The sequence below is a fragment of the Pelodiscus sinensis genome, chromosome 25 (genome assembly GCF_049634645.1).
Source record: "Pelodiscus sinensis isolate JC-2024 chromosome 25, ASM4963464v1, whole genome shotgun sequence".
Lineage (NCBI taxonomy): Eukaryota > Metazoa > Chordata > Testudines > Trionychidae > Pelodiscus > Pelodiscus sinensis.
In genome coordinates this window covers 12,200,342-12,219,703 of record NC_134735.1, presented here as the reverse complement: position 1 = coordinate 12,219,703, position 19,362 = coordinate 12,200,342, and the positions used below count along the sequence as shown (strand labels likewise).

Below are 19,362 nucleotides of genomic sequence, written 5' to 3'. Positions count from 1 at the left end.
GACCAGTCATCGAGATGATCCAAAACTATAGTTGAGTTCCAAGCAGACTGAGAAGGGCTACAAAAGGAGCTCATAAAACTGGTTGACTGGGGAACAAAATGGCAGATGAAATTCACTGTTGGTAAATGCAAAGTACTGCATGTTGCGGAAAACATAATCCCAACTATACTGCTATGTCTAGACTGGCATGATTTTCCGCAAATGCTTTTAACGGAAAAGTTTTTCCGTTAAAAGCATTTGCGGAAAAGAGCATCTAGATTGGCACGGATGCTTTTCCGCAAAAGCACTTTTTGCGGAAAAGCGTCCGTGCCAATCTAGACGCGGTTTTGCGCAAGAAAGCCCCGCTCGCCATTTTCGCCATCGGGGCTTTTTTGTGCAAAACAATACCGTGTTGTTTACACTGGCCCTCTTGCGCGAACGGGAGCAGCATAGCATTTCCACAAGAACACTGACAATCTTACATGAGTGTACTTGCAGAAATTCAAGCAGCCAGTGTAGACAGCTGGCAATTTTTTCCGCAAAAGCAATTGCTTTTGCAAAAAAAATCGCCAGTTTAGACACAGCCTACATGTAAAATGATGGGGTCTAAATTAGTTGTTACCACTCAAGAAAGAGCTCTTGGTGTCATTGTGGCTAGTTCTCTGAAAGCATCTACTGAATGTGCAGGGGCAGTAAAAAAAAAAAGCAAGCAGAATGCTGGGAATGATTCAGAAAAGGATAGAGAGGAAGACCGAAAATATCATATTACCTCTGTATAAATCTATGGTTTGCTCACATTTTGAATACTGCGGGCAGATCTGGTTGCCCCATCTCAAAAAATATTGGAATCAGAAAGGTACAAAAAAGGGTAACAAAAATGCTTAGGGGTATGGAAAAGCATCTGTATGAGGACAGATTAATAAGATTGGGACATTTCTGCTTGGAAAAGAGATAACTAAGGCAACATATGATAAAGTCATGACTGGTGTGGAGAAAGTAAATAAAAAACTGTTATTTACTCCTCTTAACACAAGAATTAGGGGGTCACCAATGAAATTAATAGGCAGTGGGTCTGAAAAAAAGAATTTATATTTCTTCACACAATGCACAGTCAACCTGTGGAACTCCTTGCTGGAGTATATTGTGAAAGTCAAGACTTAGAGAGTTCAAAAAAGAACTAAGCAAATTCTTGGAGGTTAGGTCTATCAATGGCTATTAGCCAGGATGGGCAGGGATGGTGTCGCTAGGCTCTGTTTTCTAGAAGCTGGGAATAGGGAACAGGGGAGGGATCACTTGAAGATCACCTGGGACTGGCTACTGTCAGAAGACAGGATACTGGGCAAAGACGGACCTTTGGTCTGACCCAGTATGGCTGTGCTTATGTTCTTACCCACGTGAGCTGCAAGTTGTTGGTGCAATAAACAATGAATATGAAGCAAAATGGGAAAGCAGGCAACACTGCCCACGTGTTCAAAGGACTGTTGTGAGCATCCTGATTTCTGCCCTGTCCATTTGGCCACAAGGCAGGGGTCAGCTTTCCTGGGGCTCCCAGGAAGGCCCTTATCAAAGACATGACGCTGAAGGCCAGATTCTTAGAGGTGCAAACGTGCAAATCGCTGGTGTTTGGAACCGGCGGGCAAAGGTTCGCTGGGCCCTTGTCACTCACAGTAGCCCCTTGGCTAAGCCCTTTGACACCCCTGCCAGAGCCTGGAGCTCTTTGGGGAGAAGCCATGGGAGAGAAAGGGCTTGCGTGGGCTTCCATGCCCTTAGCTGCACCCGGGAGACCTGCCTCTGCCCCAGATATGGTAGGTTCCATCTCGGGGTGCCCGGCTTGGGCTAAAGTGGGGGTCACCTGGGGACGCACCTGCGCCCTCTGGAGTCTGCAGCGGTAGCACCTGACGCAGCCCCCGGTTTGGGTGTGGCCGCACCTGGCTCCCGTGGGCGGGGCGGGGCCGCACCTGGCTGGTCCCCGCCCCCGGCCGGGCACGCCGCCTGTTCGCTCCCCGCCCCTGCGCGCATGAGCTAGCTCCGCTGGCTCCGCTCCGGCTGCTTCCCGAGCGTGACAAAGCGCCGGAGCCGGGGACGCACTCCTGCCCCCCGGAGACATGGGTGCGCCCCGCACCTGGGCGCTGCGCGCCGCGCTCGGCTGCGCGCTGCTCTGCGCGCTCTGGCTGCCTCTCAGCTGGGCAGGTAGGTGGGGTCCCGGGGGTGGCAGCTTCTCCCCCGCCCGGCGCCTCTGGAGCACCCAGCAGGACCGGGGAGTCCTCCCCCCGAGCTCGGACCCAGCTCCTAGGCTGGGCTGGTGGCTAAGGCAGCTTCCCCCCTCAATCCAGCTCAAGGAGGGTCTCTGTTCCCCCCTCCCTGCCTTGGCCTTTCCAGCGAACTGGCCTGCGCCAAGTTTGTTTTCAAAACCGTCCCTGCCTCATCCCAGGTGACCCTGCTGAGCCTCCAGGGAGGCTGTCCCCTACCAGAGAGGCTGCCACCTGTCCCTTACCAGGGAGGCAGCTGGGTCCTGGCCCAGGCTCTTCCCAAGTCATAGGGGATAGGGGGCCCTTTGCAGGACAGCAGATCCAGCCTGGGGCTTATGGCCAGCTGCTGCCCTGCTCACTGGCGTAAGGCAGAGTTAACCCCCTGCTTTGGCTGAACTAGCTTGGCTCATGGAGCGGCCCCACCCTCCGCTGTGACTCTGGCCAGTGGCCTCCCATCCTGAGTCACCCCAAGGCAGTGACCCTGTTCAGAGCGGATCTGTGCCCCTTGGTGCCCAGAGCAGCCCTTGTCCAAAATGCCCAGCGCTGGGGCAGACAGTGGATGCTTCCCAAATCCAGGCATAGCTGTGGGTTTCGCCTGAGACCAAAATGTGGTGCTCGGCTGGGGGCAGGGGAGTTGTGTTGCTTTAGGGGATGGGGACCCAATTGTGCAGGGTCCATTTCCTTGCTGAAACTTCTAGCTTAAACTGTGCACTTGTGTGTTGCTGCCTCCTTGGGGACTTGCGGGATCTTTTCTGTCTCCTCATGCAAATCCAGCACTTGTTTCATTTCCCAACGAAAATGCCTGGCAGAGATTTCGAGCTCAGAGCGGTGGCCGGACCACCAGAGACCAAGATAATTCCTCCCCGAGCTCACCTGACTGCCTCCCAGCATGGGAAGAGCAGCTGGCAGATTCGCTCACCTTTCTGCAGCTGGGACTTTGTTGCTAAGAACTGCTGAGAGGTGGATCCAGACCCTAGAGCACCACAAGCTGTTTCTCTCTCTCTCTCTCCAGTGGCCCAATCCCCAATGTAAAGTAGTGGAGCAGGCGACATTCAGCAAAATGTCTGCTTGTGTCTCTGTGCTGGGTGTGATAAAAATAACTTAAATAATAAACCTGCCCTAAACCCGGAGAACACAATGCTCCTCTCCCATTGGCTACTGTACAAACTGCTAGGCAAAGTGGAAGCACCAAAACGCTGTCTCCATGGCAATGTGCTATTCAGCTCTTAACTTAACACAAGAAGGTAATTGCCTAATTATTTTCGTTTCTGTTTTCGTGGCCGGTGCCAGCAGGACTGGCCTTGGGTCAGGCTCTGCCGGGCGGTTGTTGGCCTGTGGGTTTGAATGACCCTTTGTTTCACGTTGGACCCTACACCGCTCATTAGCAGTCACCAAATAACCCTTTGTGCTCCTGTAATGCCTCTCAGCCCAGCTTTTCCAAGGGCTCTGACGTGGGGGCACATTCCTCCCGATTGGCAAGGGTGGTAAACTGAGGTAAGGCGGTTGAGGTCCAGGGCCCAAACCTCCAGGGACTTCTCTGGGTGTGCTGGGATTTGCCTGCATGCACCTTGTTGAGGGAACAACGCCTAGATATTTTTTTCCAAGGTGGCTGCTAATTTTGGGTATTCAGCTGGTGGTCTGGGGTCTGATTCATGACTGTGTCGAGTGCCAAAAAAAAACCGAACAACAACCAAAAAACCACACCAGGAACGTTTGTTGAGCAAAACAAAAAGGGGGGAGGTGCGAGAGTTGTTAAGCCCAAAACAAAAAAAAAACCACCGTGGCCCCTTTAAAAACCACTTGGTGAGGCTTTTTGGCCCTAACAGGTTGCCGGTGGCCACCTGCCATCTTGCCTCCCTGTGCCGGGCTGGACAGCTCCCCTGCGGGACCTGGTAAGCACTAGGGTTGCAAGGCTGCCTCCATATTGAGCTGCACAGCCTGGGATTTTTGCCTCCTGGCTGGGAAAAAATCAGAACGTACCGGACACTTTAGGTGTCTGGTATTTTCTGAATTTTTTACCGGACAGGAGGTGAAAATACCAGACTGCCTGGTTCAATACCGGACACCTGGCAACCTTATGATTGCCCCCAATGCCGGCTGAAATCAGCCAGGGCTGCGGGCTCTGTGGCCCTTTGAACAGCAGGCCTCTTGTCTCAAATTGGACATCCCAAACTGGTGGTGCCTGGAGCGAATGACCCTCTCTAGAAAACTAAGTACCAAGGCCCCAGTGGTGGGCAACCTAGGCTAGTGAGCGGGCCGCTTGAGTGTCCCTCCTCCATCTCCGTGGGAGGCGAGATTGTTGTAACCCAGACAGGTCTCCTGCGCGTGTGTCCCTAGAACATGTGGGGTGTGCTGGCTGAATGGTAGCAGTGCTCTGATTGGCTGCAGAGGGCACAGGCGACTTTCCCCGTCAGCGGTGGCTGCCTTCAGCGCGCACACCTCGCTCCACGTGCTTGACCTGTGGGTCGCTGCAGTGATACCGGTAGGAAAAAACGACGCTGACGGAAACCAGCAGAATCCGGCAACCTTGTGTGTGAGCAACCGTGAACGAAGCATCTTGCGGGCCACACACGGTACCCGGAGGTGGCCCGCGGGCTGCCCACCAGTGCTTAGAATTCAGCCCACACCTCTGTGTCTGCAGCACGGGCGCGTTGGTGAGGCCAAAGGGCCTGATCTAACCACTAGGTCGTGCAGCTTCCCCTCTGCCCCGTCCTTAGTGGCTACCGTTGCCTCTGTTCCCAACAAATAACTCGGGGCAGGAGAGCTCTTATCTAACAATAAGAGGCCGGTTTGATACCCGGGTGACTCATTTTACTTCCCCATGGGCTATTTTTGAAATGCTGGGTGATTGAGTAAATGCGGGGGATTCCATGGGTGATAATGGTTAGACTTGCTAATACTGATCCAGGCGGGGGTGGGGAAGGCAGTGTTCCCAAGCTACTGAGGGAGGGCGGAGGCAGGGAGCAGACCCCTGCTGTAACCACGCCAGGCCTGGGAGGCACATGCTGGGGACCGCTAGGGTCACGTTGGGGCGTAGGCTGGGCTGTAACATTGTCATGCACTGGAAGCCAAGTTGTGGTTGTACGTCCTCCCAGGAGTGGCTCTCTCTGGCATGGATCCTGGCAGTTCCTTGGGTTCTGGCTGTTAGCTAGCGAGCCAGCCCACTTTGGGGGAATAGTCGGGCGGCACGAAGGCTGCTCTGTGTGTGATTATTTCTAGTGACCTAAACTGAGATCAGGGCTTACTGTGTGGACCAGTATCTGGATGGTCCCTGCCTCAAAGAGCTTACAGTCAAAGTGGGACACTGAGGCACTGGGCTATTTCCGTGACTTACCCAGCAGCAGAGCTCTGAGTCTTAGTGCAGGGCATTCGCCCAGAGACCAGCCTTCCTCTCAGCTGTAACTGATCCACCCAATATACCTCGGTGAATGGCTTTTCTGGGTCATTCCTGACAAGTGCTGATTGCCTCCTGTGCTGTTCTGAGCAGTCTAGGGATGTTCAATATCAGTTAATTGACTAGTCGATTAACCTCATGAATTGTTATTGGTTACTCGACTATTCTATAGTTTCCGGGGGTCGGGCCGGCAGCCAGTGCGCTCCAGCCCCACTTCCGAGGAGCCTCCTGCCACGCCGTGCTGCTGCCTCTGTATTGGAGGCAGCAGCGCGGGGTGCCAGGCAGGAGCTGGCCCACAAGGGGAGCCAGTTTAAAAACCAGCTCCCCTTGTGGACTGCCTGCCTGTCGCCCCGCACTGCTGGCTCTGGTTCAGAAGCAGCAGCCCTTGTCTGGGGAGGGGGGCTGGAGCTCCCGGAACCAGTGCAAATCAGAACTGAGCCAGGCTGCCTGCCCACCTGGCTTCTAATACCCCTGCTGCAGCGCTGCATTTAAAGTGTAAGTCCCAGACCCAGCGCAAGCTGGGATGGAGCCGGGCTGCTGACCAGCCTGCTAAAAATGTTCTGGCAAGTGGGGGGGAGGGAAGGTGTTAATGCGCGTAGTCTATAGCATTAGATTGGGACCCAGAGCTGCAGCGACTCCTTGGCTGGGCCTAGGCGCATCAGAAGTGGCTCTCCTGTGACCAGGCTTTGCAAGTGAAGCAGGCAGCAGGCCAGGGGAAGCAGGCTGCAGCCCCAGAATGTGAGGGCTGGGGACAGGAATCCAGTGAGGTCAACAAGCAAGTGAGCCATGCTGCAGGCCTGTCCTGGTGGCCGGAGGGGGCTGCCCAGGCGTAGCACAGGGAAGTTGACCCAAATAGTTTGGAGCATTCACAAAACAGCCGGAGGAGGAGGTGGTGACAGAACCACTGACCCATGCGGCCCTTCTCGTCCTTACTCTGGTGCTTCAGGCAGTCCCCTGGGATCTAGGGCACCCCAGGCCAATCCCTGCTCTGGAACAGCCCCAAAGAGACCTCTGCAAATCCCCAAAGCCCCCAATCAGTCCAACCTGAAGTGTATTGTTTCAGAACGGCCATGGGCCTGAAATGCTGCCGTCGGCCCAGGGCTGTGGATGGGTGCTCTGAACTCTGTAGTAGATGGGGCTAGGTTAGTGTCAGGAGCAGCCACTACTGCGATTCAAGCACAGGTGTGTTCCCTGCATCTCTGGCGAGAGCGTTCAGTGCTAGACCCCTCACCCCCACCCCAGCTCAGGGCCACAGCTGGGTGAGGTTTGTGAATGGTTGCTTTTAGAGGTGGAGAAACTGAGGTCCAGATCCTCAAAGGTATGTAGGCACCAAGGTGAGGTGACTTGCCTGAGGCCAGGGAGGCAGTAGGTGTCACAGAGCTCTGACTGTCCTGTGCTCAGATGACAGGACTCTGCCTGTCCTAGGTCTTACCCCACTCGAATGCACCTCATTTGGAAGAGGGGGGAGGGCTGGGATGTGTTTTGATTGCCAGGGCTGTGGTGTGCTGGGTCTGAGAGGTGTGGAGGGAAGCACCGTCCTGCAGGCCGTGAAACAGCGTCACCCTTGGGGAACGCGGGCCGGGCGCCCGAGAGGGCCCCTGCTCGAGTCAGAACTGAAGCTCTTTGCAGGCGGAGAACAGAGCTGGGGGCCCTCCTATGTCTGTGAAAGCTTCACTTACCAGATCTGAGGTGCCTTCTGCCGCCCCCCCCCCCCCCCCCCCGCCCTCCGGCTCTAATTCTCTCCCGTCGAGCAGGGGCTAGTTACCGGGCTGCTTGCTGGGACCTGACCTCGGGCATCCTCTGGCTTTGGCAGGAGAGTGCAAACAGCTGGAGTCCTGTGAGAAGTGCCTGGAAGGAGACGCGTCGCAGAACACCACGGGCTGCGTGTGGATGCGCTGCGGCGCTGCGGAGGAGCCAGGTACGCTGGGGGAGCCTCCAGCTCTCCTGCCTTAACCCTTGGCAGCCCTGCCCGGCGGGAGGTACAAAGCTGTGTTCAGCCCAGCGTCCATCCTCAGCCGGGATCTTCCATTCGGATCCCAAGCCCTACAGGTGGGGCGAGGCCTTGGCCCGGGTCTCTGGGAAGGGGCTGGAAACGGGCCCCAGAGTTGTTCTGCTGGCCGCTGGGATGAAGTGCCTGTGTCCGAAGTGTAAGAGCCGCAGGCCCTGTCCCTTTGGAACTGGTGTCAGGGGGAAATGGGGCCGTGTGCCCCGTGTGCTGCTCGGGCAAGTGGGAGCTGGCCGGCAGGGGCACTCGGCTGCGGAGGAAGGGTGGCTCCTGGGGGCTGCCGCTCTAAGCAGCAGGCAGGTGAAAGGGGCTGGCTAGGTGCGCTCCCCCACTGGTCTGGGATTGCCCCAGCCCTGAGTCTCCACTGGGGCCGTTAAGGGAGGGAGGAGGGGCTGAACTCCCCTCTCCGAGAGGCGTACCAGAGGCTGCTGGGTCCCCTTCCCGTTGGGGAGCGAGGGGAAAGGCACAGGCGGCCGTGTTCCTCTCCCTCTGAGGAGGACGGGGCAGGCGAGCGGTGCCTTTTCCTTCGCTCCCCGACAGAGGTGGGAAGGGACCAGCAGGCAGTGTCCTAGCATGCATCTCGGCAGGGTCCCTCCCCACACATCTCCCTACATACTCACCCCTGAGCCCTCCACACCCTCAGCGCCCTGCCTGGCTCCTGCACCCCTCCACACACCTCTGCCCTGAGCCCCTCACCTCAGCCCTGTCCTGAGCTCCTTCACACCTGGACACTCCCCACCCCTCTGCCTTGAGCCTCTCCCGCACTCCACCCCACACTTACATTTCTTACAGGTATTGTCGTATCAGGATCCCTCCCACAACCTCTGCCCTGAGGGCTCCCGGGGTGGGTTGCAATACCACAGGACTTGTAAGAAATTGAAGTTACTTTCCCCCCTGCCTAGTGTCTGCACAAGGGCCCAGCACCCCCACCCCGGTTTTCTGAGCTCTTGTCTGTAAACGTCGCACGGGGAGTTGCTGAACCATGTGCGCGCGCTCTGCCTGCAGCCGTGTCCCGGCAGGTCGTGCGCTGCGCCCATCACCGGGGCATCGGGGCTTCCCCACGAGATGTCCTGTTTTTCCCAGGGGCGCGTGAGCCCCCAGGCGGGCGCTGCTGCTTGCACTGGGCTCTGCTAGCCGGGCGCCGGGTTACTCTGGGCTGCACCCCGGCTGCTCCCTTTGGTGCTGGCAGCCGAATTCCAAGCTTTCCAAGCGACTCCTTGCGGGAAAGTTTCTCTTGCTCTCGGGACCGCCTCCTGCTTCCAGCTTGGAGAAATGGCCCTGTCTCTGAGGCTGAGCCAGTGGGGGGACGGGGAGGGGCACGGTAGAGGGGAATCCCAGCAGCCCTTCCCCACCTACCCCCGGCTCAGCCCCCTAGCGGAGGTTGGGCAGCGTGTTCCTCCTGGGACAGGCAGAGGGCGTGGAGTGGCCGTGGCCTGGTTTCCTTGGCTGTTGTCTGGCCACCTCTCCCCCTGCAGCGTCCGGCTCAAAAGTCAATGCTCAGGGCAGACCCCACAGCGTCGTCATGCACCTGGGAGGAGGGATCGGGCCCAGCCCAGAGAGCTGCTAAAACCTAGTGGAAAGGCAGCAGCTGGCCTGCTGTGCTCCAGTTAAGATGGCGGGGGAGGGGAGTCATTAGTGGGTCCTTCCCTCGTCACATCCCCTCCCCCCCCCCCAAATTACCCAACATCCCACATATTCACCTGCCAAAAATCCCATTATCCTCCCACCCTGTCCTGAGCCATCACCTCCCACGGCCCAGTGAATCACTCTCCCAGGTACCCAGTGCCACCCGCCCCCCGCTGCCTCAACTGGCAGGTACAGCCGGCTCCCTCGCCTCCCCCACCAGCGTTCCCTCCAGCCCCCGCACTGGCCCACAGCCGCTGTGCAGGCCTGGTGGTCAGTGCAGGCCTGGAGGGTCGCTAGCTCGGTCAGCCGGGGCGGGTGACGCTAAATGTGTGAAGCCAGGACTTCTGGGACTCGAGCAGCAACGGGCCTTGCGTGCTGGGCTGGGCCTTGCGCGCCTCCAGCGGCCGAGATGCTGGGGCTGAGCCCTGACAGCCCCAGGCACGAATTACGCTCTGCTGGCCTGGCAGCCCAGTTCCCTCAGGGAGCAAGAACAAAGTCAACTTGCAGGGTGCAGACACCAGCAGCACCACCCGTAAGCGCACGGTGGCCAGCAGAGCCACTTGCCCCTGCAGCTCCCCCGTGGCTTGTCTGGGGCACCCCTCGGGGCCGCGGGAGGGAAGGAGCAGACGGACGAGTGGGCGAGTCCCTGGCGCGGCGGTGTCGTTCCTTCCTTTGCTTCTGCCCTGCTACGCGGAGCTGCAAGAGCTTGCTGAGCGGCCAGTTTGCAGAGTCCCTGCTCTGTGACCCATGGGAGATGCTGGGACTCAGGGGGGCGGACTCTCTCTCCAGTCTCCACTGGTGCCTTAAAGCCCGGGCCCGGCCTGATCACAGCAGCACCTTTGTTTTCTGCCTGGGTGTTGAGTTTCCGAGTCGTGTTGCTTTGGAGGGCTGCTCTGGCGGCTGCGACCTTCAATAACAAGTGATGTCATCGGAGGAGGGGAGGCAGAGAGACTGGAATTGGCAGCCCTCCACTTCCCCATGGCGGCGGGAGAGGGGGGCGAGAACTGAGACCGAACGTGGGGCGAGAGGAAGACGAGGCTCCCGCGGGAGCGCTTGGACTGGCGGAAAAGCCAGGAGATGAAGAACACCCGCCACCTTGGGTCAACTCTTCTGGGAAGCCCCAGCTTGGCAGTAACCCGACACCATGTCGCCTGCTGGTGACATGCGGCCACCTCTGGGGTGAGATGTGTCCTTTTCTGCTTCGCTCGCAATTCAGCCCTGACCTCTGGCTCCTGAAGTGGCATCCGAATGGCAGGGGGCAGCTGCCTGCCTGTCCTACTATCCTGGTCCAGCCGCCATGGGCTGGGGTGGGCGCCTGCAAGGCCACCGAGGTCTGGAGCGAAGCTGCTTAAGACTCCGTAGCTGAAGCGGTAAAATAACCGGCTTTCCAAAGGAGATGAAGTGAATGCAGCTGAGCTGGGACTTGGCTTCGCCAGGATCCCAGCACTACAGGGGTGTCTGGATCCCGAATAGGCTGGTATTTATGTCCACGTGTGTAATGCTGGGGAGAGAATAATGGGAGATATGATCTCTGGAACGTCTCAAGGGGTGAGGGCCGGTCTCTCTCGGCCCATGATGGGGCTCTCCCTGGCCTTAGGGCTCCTACAAACCATGGGCCCTACTGGAAGCTGCATGGATCTGGTGGAGAGGGAGGTTTGTGGGTCATCTGACGAACGCTACCCTGGAGGGTGTCCCAGCAGGAGGCCGTGTTCCAGGTGCATGGGTGTGCTGCTGTGTGGGGCAGGGCCTGGGGTAGCTGAGGCTGCTGATGTCAGGTCTTTTGAATGGGCCAAACTTAAACCCAGATGGTCCTGGGCAGGTTTGGGCTTTGAGTCCTTAGCCTCTGCTTCCCCAGCGCATGCTCTAAATGCTGCTGTTGCTATTCTAAGCACATGGTCTCTCCTTGCCCCCCGCACCAGCCAGGCATCCCCCCACTCCCAGCCCCATCCATTCGGGGAATAGCAGGGGGGCTTGTTTGCTCAGGGGAGTTTGGTGAAAGGTTTTTCCTGTTTCCTTTAGGAGCTGGGGGCTGCATTGGGAAGGGAGAACCCACCAAGGAGACATGCACCATCTACAATGTCACGGCTGAGTGCCCAGGTATCTCACTGGCTCTGGCAGAGCAGCAGCATGGGCTATTGTGGAGCGCAGCATTGGGACAGCGGTTCCATGTCTGGCCCTGCCGCTGATCTATTTTCCCATCTGTAAAATGGGGATGATACGCGTCCGTCTCTGCGAGGCGCTGTGTGAGCCAGCAGCGTCTATGTAAGTCAGTGTTTCTTAAACTGTGTTCCATGAGTGGAGAACAGAGTTCAAAGTGGCCACCCTTAAAGGAACAGGAAACTTCCCCCCCCCCCCCAACAACTTCTCCCAACCTTTTTTTTTTTGTTGTTGTTGCTCAGTAACTTTCTCCCCAACCCTATGACTTTTTTTTTCTTAACAAAAGGTCCTTGATGTTCCTCATTTAAAAAAAAAAAAAAATTTGGTTTTAAAAAGTTTAAGAAACACTGATGTAAGTGCTGGGGGGTGGCTTGATTGATCTGCTTTTGTGCAAGTGAAGCCACGCTCCACGGAAGGAGCGACAGCTGTGAGACCAGCCTCAGCCACCCCTGCGGGAGGCGCTGTGCAAAACGCGGCCGGATCACTGGCTAGGAAGGCAGCTGCTAGCTACTCCAGTCAAGCTGCTTCCGGGATCACTGACTCAGTATGCTGGGGTCCCTCGCTGCCTTCAGCTGACCGCAGGGGTAGGGAATACGCAGGGTGCTCTCTCCTGGGAGAGAAAGGGGCAGTTTCATGGGCTCGGCCCACTGGGAGACTCGATATGTCTGACAGCCTGTTGATGTCCCAAGTTACACCAGCCCAAGCCGCTCCCAGCAGGGGGCGCTGTAGGGAATGGGGCAGCAGCGCTGGCTGATGGGGGAGATCCGGTCCCAGCCATGGTGCAAGTCAGAGAGGATCTCTTGCCTCTAAATGCCTCCTCTCGTTCTTCCACCCTTGCGCCCTCAGCACGGAAATCGCCCACCAAGGAGCCTCGGCGAGCGTCCACCAAGAAGCCAGAGATCCTCACGCCAGGCAAGTGGTGCCGTGTGGGAGTGGCAGGCCAGGGGTCTGGGGCGACGGGCAGTGGCAGGCTGGAGAAGGGGCAGGTTCTAATGTGTGAGTCTTGCCACGGGCTCAGGTCGGAGGGGAGAGGGTCTGGCGGGAATTGTTTTGGTGAGAACAGGTTCTTCCCTCCTGCCCCTCTCAGGAGTCCCGAGGGGCTGGGTGTCGAATGTCTCTGTGCTCTAGAATTGCTCCTGCAGAAAGAGGAGGGAAGCATGGGCAGTATTTAAAGCACAGGCCTGGCCCTCTGGACTCCTGGTTCTGCTGACAGCAGCTGGGCAGCACCAATTGGCTGCGTGACTTTTGGCACGACCCTAGCACCACCGCGCTCTGCCTCAGTTTCTCTATCTGCACCGAGGAGGGGAATCATGAAATTAATTTTCTTCCATTCCAGGGAGCGTGTGGAGGGTGGATAGTTACTGCCTGAGGTGCTTCTAGGTCCATGGCAGGTGCTGTACAAGAGCAGCAGTGTTGCCCAGGAAATAGCCCCAGTCTGGGGACCTCGGGGTAGTTGGTGAAAGCTGAGGCTGTACTCCAGCAGGGGTGGCTTCTCTGCATTCAGAGCTCCCGGTTCCGGGAGCAATGCCTTGCGTGCCATTTGCAACGTGGGCAGTGCACGGATTGTCTGAACGACAGGCCTGATTTTTTTTTTGTAAATGTGAGGGGGTGGGGCGAGTCATGCACAGTCAACTGATCTGTATGTGCAAACAAGGCAATTGCTCGTGCACAGTATCCGTTTTGCATGTGCATTTGTGGTCCAAATGGTCAGAAAAGCCAGAGAGGGAGAGACCTGGTATGAGAGGATCTCCAAGCATTGCTTTTCCTTCCCCCTCTTCCCCCCCGCCCACACACACACTGAAACAGCCAACTGGGTGGAGTGCCACAGGTTGCATGGCCTGGGAAGGGAAGACTGCGCCCTGTGGAATCTGCCTGGGGAAATGAAGGGAGGTGGGTGGAATTAGCATGGCCAGGTAGCAAGCAGGAAAATTGGGGGGGGGCCGCACACGGGAATGGGCACCTAGAGAAGACAAAGCCCCAAATATCAGGACATCTGGTGTGATGGGAGCAAATGCTCTTTCCGTTCTCTGGCTCCCCATGGGGTCTGGCTGCTGGGGCGGGCGGGCGCGGTGAGGAGGAGCCTTTTCCAGGAAGCAGGAGCAGGAATCGGAGAGCTCTCAGCTAATTAAAATGAGAAACTTCATCCTGGAGCTTTGTGAATTATTGATCCAGGCCAGGCGCTGATGGGCAGTTGCTCTGTCAGAGCTGCTGGTGGCTTCTCTTCCCAGTCGCCTGTTGCGCGGGGAGCTCTCGCCCTCTGGGTGCGGCAGCCGGTTCTCTCTCTGCTCCTGAACACACCCACCGATGGGTTTCGTTCCTCCTCGCCAGGCAGCAGGGGCTGCTGCATCGCCATCCCATTCAGTGCAGGAACAGCCATCTGGGCTGGGGAGAGCAGATAATAGGAACCCAGCATGCTGGCTGTGCCGGAATGCGGCCACCTCTGGGGAGGGCAGCCACCCACTTGTACTCTGCACCACAGGTTGGGGTGGGGAGGGAGGGGGAGAAAAGAAATGCTGCTGCCCAAAGAGATTGGGGGACATACTATAGGATCTTGAGTGACTCTCACCCCCCAACCAACCAGAACCTCAGCTTCATCTCTGGCGGCCAGTCCGGGCGTTGGCAGAGAGGGCAGTCTTCTCTCCAGCTGGGATGCCCCTCGAGAGCTTTGGGTGAGCCTAGTCCAGAGCCTGGGGCATCTTCCGTCTCTTCCTCCAGCCCCTTCCCTGGGGAGAGGCCTACAGCACCTTAGAGCGTGTCCCTCTTATCTGGGCTCAGGAGCCCGCTCGGGTGGCCAGGAGCTAGAGCGCAGGTGGCAATGCCAGGAGAGTGCGGCATGGCAGGGCTGGGCATGCAGTGTCAGGCCCCAGTGACGCTGTGGCTGCTTCCCCCCACCCAGGGACGACAGCCAGCCCCACGCTGACGGCTGCCCCGGAGTTCCGCCCGCCCGGCTTCGACTCGGCCAGCTTCGTGGGAGGCATCGTCCTCGTGCTCAGCGTCCAGGCCGTCTTCTACTTCATCATCAAGTTCCTCAAGTCAAAGGACAGCACCTACCAGACATTGTAAGCTCCCCCCTCCACATGCACCCCGGCTGCCTTGGCCAAGCGCGGCCCCGGGACCAGCTCTGCTCCCGAGCCCTGCCGCGTGGGCTGTGAGATGGGGCGTGGAGGGGGAGACACGGCCTGGGCCTGCTTGGCTGCTGCAGACCCATCCCTAGCTGGACATGGGGCAGCTGGTAGATCCACCCTGGGGGGGCAGGACGTAGCACTGTCCAGCTCCCATCTGCCCACCTGTGTGGACTGCGCTGACTGGTACCTGTCTACAGCCACCGTGGCCACGTCCCTCCCCCACTTAGCTACGCAGTCGTGCACAGCTGGGGCCTCGTGCACGCTCGCTGCACCCGCGTCCCTGAGCACGTCTGAGATCCTTGTGTGTCTGTCGCTGCAGCTGCATGTGGCGCCTTTTCCGGGCTCCTCTGGCTTGCTTGCGGCTGTGCATTGTTGATTCTTCGTGCTCGCTGTGTGAGCTTCGTGCTCAGGCCCCTGTCTGACCCTTCCTGCGTTCTCCCCCTCTCTCCACCCGTACGCAGTCTGCCCTTGCCCCTGTGCGGAGGCCCGGTCTCCCGCGTTCCCCGGGTTAGCTCACGCTCTCCCTGTGAGCAATAAACCCCAGCTCGCCCTCTGGTGGAGACTCTCGTCCCTATTTCTCGTCGGGTTGCTTCGCCTCCTGGCCCATCTGTCTGGTGGGTTTGTCTCTGGTGCCTGCCAGCTGGCTTCTCCCCTTCCCCGCATGGTTCTCCTCTCTCCTGCAGAGGCAGGATCCGGGGCCCCAGGTCCACCGGCTGCCAGATCCTGCCTTGTTTAAACCCCCCCGCTGATTGCAGCCGGGGGTGGGACGGAGCTGGGAAGCAGCTGTTTGCGAGAGGGGAGGCTGGGCTGGATTCACAGAAGCTGGGTGAGACGGGGACTCAAGCTGGGGTGGGGCATTTCCAGAGGGGCGGTTCAAGCCCCTGACACCCACGCTCCTCTGCGTGCCCCTCCCCCTGTTGGCCCATTGGAAGGTCATGGAGGCCAGAGGCTCTCTGGGCAGGGAGCTGGACTGGGACTGTCCAGGTCTAACGGTGGGGGCTGTCCTCTCTGTTTCCCTTGCACGCTGCCTGGCGCCAGGGAGGAGAACCAGTAGGTGCTGCTGTGTGTGCGCAATGCGGCGGGAAACGGGGCGCAGCAAGACAGAACTTCACCTTCTCCTGGAGCTGCCTGCCGCTGGGGGGGGGCTTAGGGCAGGAGACCTGTTAGCCCAGCCTGCACCCTCCCCACTGGGCACGGGGGCCATGCAGGCCTTCCTTGGCTGGTTTGCTTGGATCAAATCGCTGTCTCCTTGCCCCAAGGCTGGGCTGGGGGGGGGGAGCGGGCAGCAGGTATCCAAAGCCGGACATGCCCACATCGCGCCTCCCTAGCTATTTAAGGGGATGCCACCTGACTCCTGTCCACCACGGCCTCTGCTGTCCCAAGCCCCTTCTTGGATGGCATCTGGCCAGCTCCCCTCCTCCAGCCACACTCTGCTGTCACAGCCGTTCCCTGTCCCTACAAAGTGTCCTTAGCCTGGCTCCTGCTTGGCTGCGTGCAGCCAGGCAGCAGTGAAAGTGTGGGCCCGGGCCCTACCTGTGTGGCTGCCCTCTGCTCACATGAGCAGGGTGAGGGAGAATGTGGTTTAGTGGTGTTGGGGGGTGGGGTTGCCAGGTTCTGTTCCTGCCTGTGCCCCAGCTCCGTGCAGAACCTCCGTGCCTCAGTTTCCCCAGCTGTAGAGTAGTAAGGGCTACCTCTAACGTGCACTGGGGGCCTTGGCTAGAAGACACCAGGGATGTTACAGGGGTGGAGCTGCATGTCCTATAACAGTGAGAGGAGCCACAGCACCTGAGCTTTTGAAAGTGGTTGTGGAGAGTGTGGGTGTGCCCTCCTCCCCACCCCTGTGGCACAGTACTGCTGAGCCCGTCTCCCTGTGTGCAACCCCCCCCCCACACATGCAGAGCTGATGGGGCACGTGCCTGGGACACCTGAGTAAGATCAGGGCCCCCCCCCCCACTGTCAGGGGCTGTGCACAGGCAAAATGACACAGCCCCTGCCCCCAAGGGTTGGCTGTCTTCAATAGGTGGGGGAGGGGAAGGACTAGCCTGTTTCCTGGCACGGAAGCCCTGTGAGCCCCTCAACCAGGCTTTTCCACTGAGGCCAGCCCCTTGTAGTCTGCCCCCCCCCCGTTCCGCATGGACTCCACGGCATCCCCAGGTCTCCTGAATCCCAGCCCCAAGTATTCTCCCCAAGCCAGCAGCCGCCCCTACCTCTGGGAGAGCCGGCCCAGCTCTGAGCAGGTCTCCTCCCTCCTGCTGCTGGGGCTAGTCAGGGAGGCAGCGAGAGGCTGGCCCCTTGTGTCCTCCCCCACCTGCGCCACCCGAAACTTCCCCACGGTCCTGCCCCTTAATTTCTCCCTCGATTGCTGGATTCCCCGGGGGGGGGAGGCGGGGGGAGTTCTCTTCCTTCGCCCTCCTCCGACTTGCTCCCTGCCGGCCGGGCAGACAATGCTAAGGGCAAGGTGCTGCTGGCTCGCTGTGGGACTGGCTGCTGGCATGGCCTCAGCCTGCGGCTGCCTGGCTGATTGGTCTCTGCTAAAGAAACTGGCTCTGAGCCCTGGGCCCACAGCATGGCCGGCTGCGTCATTTCATCCCCCCTTTCCCAAGGCACTTGGGGAAGGGGGGGATGGGTAATAGGGTGTGGAGGGGTGCGTGCTTTTGCTGTGCTGTTGTGTTGCTGTGTGGGTCCCCGGGGCGGGGGCATGCTGTGTGCAGTGAGCCGACACCTTGTACGTGCAGTGCAGAATTAAAGATACCCACTCTGATTTCTCCAGGCTGGTGGGGCGGGGGGGCAAGATCCCAGCCTGGTCCTGCTCAAGGCATGAGGATCCCTTGGCAAAGCAACACATGGCCCCTAATGACATTACCCCTGTGGGGCCGGCGATGGACCGCCTGTCTCCCCGCCAGCCCTGGGATAGGGACGCAGGAAGATCCACAGCCAAGAGCTCCCTCGTGGTCCTTGCAGTGCTGCAGCTGTGATAGAAGTGTGGGGGGGTCTCTTCCTTGGCCACTTTCTCGCCCCCTAGCGCCGTGACCAAGTCGCTCTATGGCTGCATCTAGACTGGCAAGTTTTTCCCTAAACGCGGCTGCTTTTGCGCAAAAACTTGCCAGCTGTCTACACTGGCCGCTTGATTTTGCGCAAAAGCACTGACGATCTACTGTCCGAAATCAGTGCTGCTTGTGCAAATGCTTTGAGATTCCTGTTCGGGCAAAAGCCCTTTTCCGGAAATGTTTTTGCGCAAGAGGGCCAGCATAGATAGCTAAAAACTGTTTTGCGCAAAAAATCCCCGATGGTGAAAATGGTGATCGGGGCTTTCTTGTGCAAAACTGCGTCTAGATTGGCATGGACGCTTGTCCGCAAAAAGTGCTTTTGTGCAAAAGCGTCCGTGCCAATCTAGACTCTTTTCCGCAAATGCTTTTAATGGAAAAGTTTTTCCCTTAAAAGCATTTGCGGAAAATCATGCCGGTCTAGACGTAGCCCATGGCTGCTCGGCCCAGCTGGGCGCTGCGCTTTCACTGGGGCCCTCGGACACGGCCGCGCTGGGCTGGGATTGGAGCAGCAGCCTGGTCCTGGAGGGTTCCCTGTGGTGCTGCTGCCCCCCTGGAGCATCCAGCCCTGCCCAGGACTGCAGCTGGGGTGGGGGGTGGGTGTACTGGGGGGCAGGGACTGCAGGAGACCCCTACCCCCACTGGTGAGCTCTCCTTTGTCCCCTCGCATTAGGATCTGACGGCCGCTGCCCGGGGAGGTGTGTGGAAGTGGTTTTCCGTGGGAGGAGGAGGTCAGCGCTCCAGCAGCCCTGCTGGCGCTCTGCCGCACTGGGCCCCTCTCCCTGCGGCGAGGGCAGGAGGCGGATCTGCCCGGTTTCCACGCTGCGGAGCTATGCAAAGCGCTGCCAGGCCGGCTCTCCCGGGCTAGGAGCTGTGTCCGTTAGACTCTCCACGAGGAGGCCGCGCGAGGGGCTGGTCCCCGGGCCATGTGGGCTCCATCCTTGGGGCTGCACTCGGCCTCCCAGCTTAGCGCCCAGCAAGACTTAATCTCGCTGCTTCGTTTGTGAGGCTCGGGGGGCCCTCCTGGCCCCTCGCGCTCTGGGTGCCTGGCCCGCCAGGCCCGGACCACCTGTGCTGCACCTTCCACCGCCCGCTCTATGGTCAGTTCCTTTCGTTCCCTCACCGTGGTGGCGGCGAGCCCCCCTTTCCTGCTGCTGCTCCCCCGGGGCGGGGGGCGAAGCCGGACCTGCCGCTTCCCTGGGGTTGGCCATCCACTTGGCCTTCACTTTCTGTCTGGGGTGGGAATGTTGCCTCACCCACGCACAGGCCTTGCCCTCAGCTCCCCTCCTCTTCTCTCGCCCCCCCCCCCCCCCCCCGGCTCCTGTCCTCTAACTTTGTAGCTTCTCCGAGAGACCAGTCCTCAGCCAAAAGGGCTTTCCCAGGGTGGGGGAGGGGAGCCCCACGGGGAGCAAGGTCTAGGGCTTGGATGAGCTCCCTCGGGCTGTTCCTTCCCGCCATCTCCAGGGCCCCCTGGCTTGTTCCTGCTTGGAAGGTGCCCAGGGGCTGCTCCAAAGGGGCCTTCTCCCTGGTGCCTGCCAGCCACTGGCTTCTCCCCTCTGTGGTTGGGGGCTGCTTGTGTTACTCCCCAGGCCAGCTCCATTTCCCTGGGGCAGCCGTGCTGCTGGCATTCCGGGCTCCCGCGCCCCCCCCTCCCCCCACCCCGGCCCCTGCAGCCCTGCTGGGGGATGGGGTCACGGCCCGCAGAGGAAGGCAAATAAAAGCACTTTCTTTTTCTTGACTGTCGGATCTCTGGGTCGTGTGTGGGCGCGACAGGGGCTGCGTC

General features: G+C 59.1%; 1 protein-coding gene across 1 annotated transcript; it reads left to right on the top strand.

The window, feature by feature from the left end:
- Positions 1 to 1,979: 1,979 nt before the first annotated feature.
- On the top strand, positions 1,980 to 19,317 carry CD164L2 (CD164 molecule like 2). The gene is made up of 6 exons (XM_075908542.1): positions 1,980 to 2,169; positions 7,436 to 7,540; positions 11,273 to 11,350; positions 12,257 to 12,322; positions 14,307 to 14,469; positions 18,253 to 19,317. The coding sequence occupies exons 1-6, from the start codon at positions 2,085 to 2,087 to the stop codon at positions 18,257 to 18,259; spliced, it is 504 nt and encodes a 167-aa protein (XP_075764657.1). The 5' UTR covers positions 1,980 to 2,084; the 3' UTR covers positions 18,260 to 19,317.
- The last annotated feature ends 45 nt before the right edge of the window (positions 19,318 to 19,362 follow it).